The sequence below is a fragment of the Mucor mucedo genome (assembly GCF_025094135.1).
Source record: "Mucor mucedo strain NRRL 3635 chromosome Unknown EV154scaffold_304, whole genome shotgun sequence".
Classification (NCBI taxonomy): Eukaryota; Fungi; Mucoromycota; class Mucoromycetes; order Mucorales; family Mucoraceae; genus Mucor; species Mucor mucedo.
This window is the reverse complement of record NW_026252588.1, coordinates 2,197-5,456: the sequence shown is the minus strand read 5'-3', so window position 1 is coordinate 5,456 and position 3,260 is coordinate 2,197. Positions and strand designations below refer to the sequence as shown.

The 3,260-nt window shown below is 33.7% G+C and overlaps 1 protein-coding gene across 1 annotated transcript; it reads left to right on the top strand.

Moving 5' to 3' along the window:
- Positions 1–220: 220 nt before the first annotated feature.
- On the top strand, positions 221–640 carry EV154DRAFT_488877 (uncharacterized protein; the record flags this gene model as incomplete). Its single annotated transcript, XM_051599201.1, has 3 exons — positions 221–311; positions 333–394; positions 473–640. The coding sequence occupies 3 exons, from the start codon at positions 221–223 to the stop codon at positions 638–640; spliced, it is 321 nt and encodes a 106-aa protein (XP_051450065.1).
- Positions 641–3,260: the final 2,620 nt, after the last annotated feature.

Genomic DNA, 3,260 nt, shown 5'->3' with positions numbered 1-3,260 from the left:
AACTTACATATTAAATTTTAGGTAGACCGTATTGAAATCCTTCACAGCAAAGCTAAACCTAAATGTTGATAGTACCAGCGTCTGCCTACTCAAACGGAGTTTTCGTTTTAGGTATTCTGCATTTAGATCTCAAGTCTGAAAATATTGCCATAGGGATAAATAAAAAAAAACAAATATACGGTATACCTTCTGGATTTTCGTCTTAGTAAATTTCATAAGAATGGAAAAAGCCATATCCCCTTCGCCCACAAAGTTCCTTTCGGAGGTGTCATTTGTTACGCATGTTCAAATGTGCATAAATGACATTGTAGGTATAATTATTTGATAATTAGATATAAATGACGCTTACGTTTGTTCTTTAGAGTTATCTCGACGTGTTGATATCGATTCTATGGTTTACGTCATCGTCTACCTCTTGAAAGGAACCTTACCATAGATAAATTATAAAAACAATTATAAAAATTCCAAAAAGCAAAGACTTTTGGCACAGAAGGAGAAGCTCAGTTCAGAGCAGCTGTGTAATGGATTGGAATCAGAATTTGCAAAGATTTTGGAGTATTCCAGATCTTTATCTTCCACGCAAAAACCAGATTACCGATTCATTCACAAATTACTGGATGATATAATCGAAAGAAAATGATATAAGGATGATCATGTTTTCGAGTCGAATGTACGTATATCTTTTGTTTTATTTATGGTCTTCATGTACTTATACTCCTTTTCAAAAGACAATCCAAACTATCGAAATCATTGAAACCAGCAAACATGATCCAAACAAACGAAAGTTGGTGGCTGATAAATACCAAGCACATCAATCGATCATCAAGAAGCGCGGCCAAGGCAAATAATAAATAATTGTTTTTTGAACCTAATTCCAATTAGAATATATGTCTGGGTATTGTATAGGGTTCTTGGTAGAATTTTGGTTCCATTTGTGACGGTAAATAATGACGATATAACTAGATAAACAATTTAATCCGATTTTTTAATAAATTAACGTCTATTTTGGTCTTCTGAGAGGGGTCCCCATCTGTGGTATATTCGCCAAAACAGGTGCAATACGTGGGCAAACGTGTGCACACATACTGTAAATGTCACAAGTGTTATAATTACAATACATTATACTAACGGTAAAGACACAAGACTGGAGGTGTTAAAATATATCAAGTTTTTATAACTGGTTACGCTAATTAATTTTTTTGAAACATTGGATATGCGTACCGAGTCCGATCGATTCCGCGTAATAAAATACGAACGTCATTTTAGCCTGGTAAATCTGTCTCCTATTCAAATAATGTATATACTTTCGACCACATAACCGCAGAACCTTTCCTATGACAAGCTCTGTTACATTTCTAATTAAAAATGTCTTCATTAGTACCTTCATTGGGCTGAAGTTAACTTAATAGATAATTATGCATATCATTCATGTATATCTTCTGCTCATGATTACTATTATAAACTGGCTGTTTTCGGGATGTTAATAAAGATGTTGGCTGATTGAGTTTGAAGTAAGCACAAAAGCAATTAATGAGCTTTGATTAGACCTTTTTTAATGTACTGTTTTTAAGAAATAGAGACATAAACAATCAAGGGGTCGAAAAATAATAACTCCTTTTGTAGTATTTGTTATTAAATTAACAAGAAGCTTTTATCAGGACTTGTTTCGGTATGTGACGATACTTCAAGATGGAGTTGTTGTGCTATACAGGGTCTTGATTACGTTATGATAGTTCGTGTTAGGGATGTTTATTAGGGAATTTTAATAATGTTAAGTGATTTTGTTTGACGATGTTAAGTGTGTACCGTTACAGAATATAAAAAATAATGGAACTTGTTCATACAACGTAAGAATTACAAAAAATCGGTCGAGATACTGTAACAATCATTTCTTACACACTTATAGAAAAAAAAGTTGATACAGAAAAGGTTTTATGGAGATTGTTTAAAATACGTGTGTTAATATTCAAAAGAATGTTGCTTACTGCACAAGATTTTGAAATTTACAGAATGGTTCGTTTAAATTCAGACGATTTTAAGTACGTTTTTAGGAAAAAAGAACAAAGAAAAAAATGAAATCATAAACAATGAAGAAACCAAGGAAAAGAAAAGACGTAAGAGCAAGCATGGTAATTTTTTTAAGCGTATCATATGTCCAAAGTTTATTTAAAACAAAAAGGGGCTCCCCTTCGGGTCGCTGATCCCATTTTTTATCTAATGGCGTATTAAACGGGTTCTCGGAACACATATTTTTTAGTTTTTGCTTCGTTCCGGTAGAAATACATGGTTCCTGGAGGACACATCAGAAACGACTGCTTAGCTTATAAGAGTTGCAATAGTCGTATTTAGTTTAAGTTAACCACCACAAAGGTTCGTGACAGCTTGTATATGAGATATACCTCCCAGAATCAAATGTATCTTGATTCGTAAAAATACTATAAATAAAATATTCAGTTTTGTGGTTGACTTGATTGAGGGTGGAGGAGAACTTTGAATGCCATGTTGATTTAAAAATGAAAAAATTGCATTTTGTTCGGGCCGGTCTTGGCTGAAGTTCAAATTGAAATCACCGGCAATTGCAACATATATGTAATGATGTTGAATTATAAATTCTAATTCTTCCAGCAGTAGGTCGGGTATTTAACAAGGATTCAAAGACGCATAAATGCTACAATAGAGAGTAGAATTAAATGGAACAGTTGACACAGTTACCGAGAAAGAGAAGTTATTCCTGTCAAAAAATCTTATTGAAAAATTACAATCCCCTAATATCGAGATATAGACATTACAACAACTGCCTATAGGCTTACACACACCATCTATACAATCAACAGTCGGTACCAATTTAAGGCCTGGAGGTTCATAATTATCTGTTCGTAATGTCCATGTTTCATTACGGAGGATTATGCTAGATGATAGATATATAGGGTCGTTGATTATCAGTCCAAGTGTGCCGGGAGGTTTTGTACATCATGTGAGATAACTTGAAAATGCTCCTTTTTTGTAAGGCTTAAAAAAGTTGGTTAGAGTGTAATGCTAGGCTGACGTTGGATTTCTAGACATAAATCACGGTGTTTTTCTTTTGATAAAGGTCTCGGTAGTTTAAAAACATTATCTTTACATATCAAAGTTAGATCAGCGGTTGTTGTTGCTCTTGGGCATGCGAAATATATCAATGACCTCTGCATTTTGTGATTACCAACATCATATACTACAACTTTTATGTATGTGCCACCCTGTTATTTGTGTATTTGTTGGGT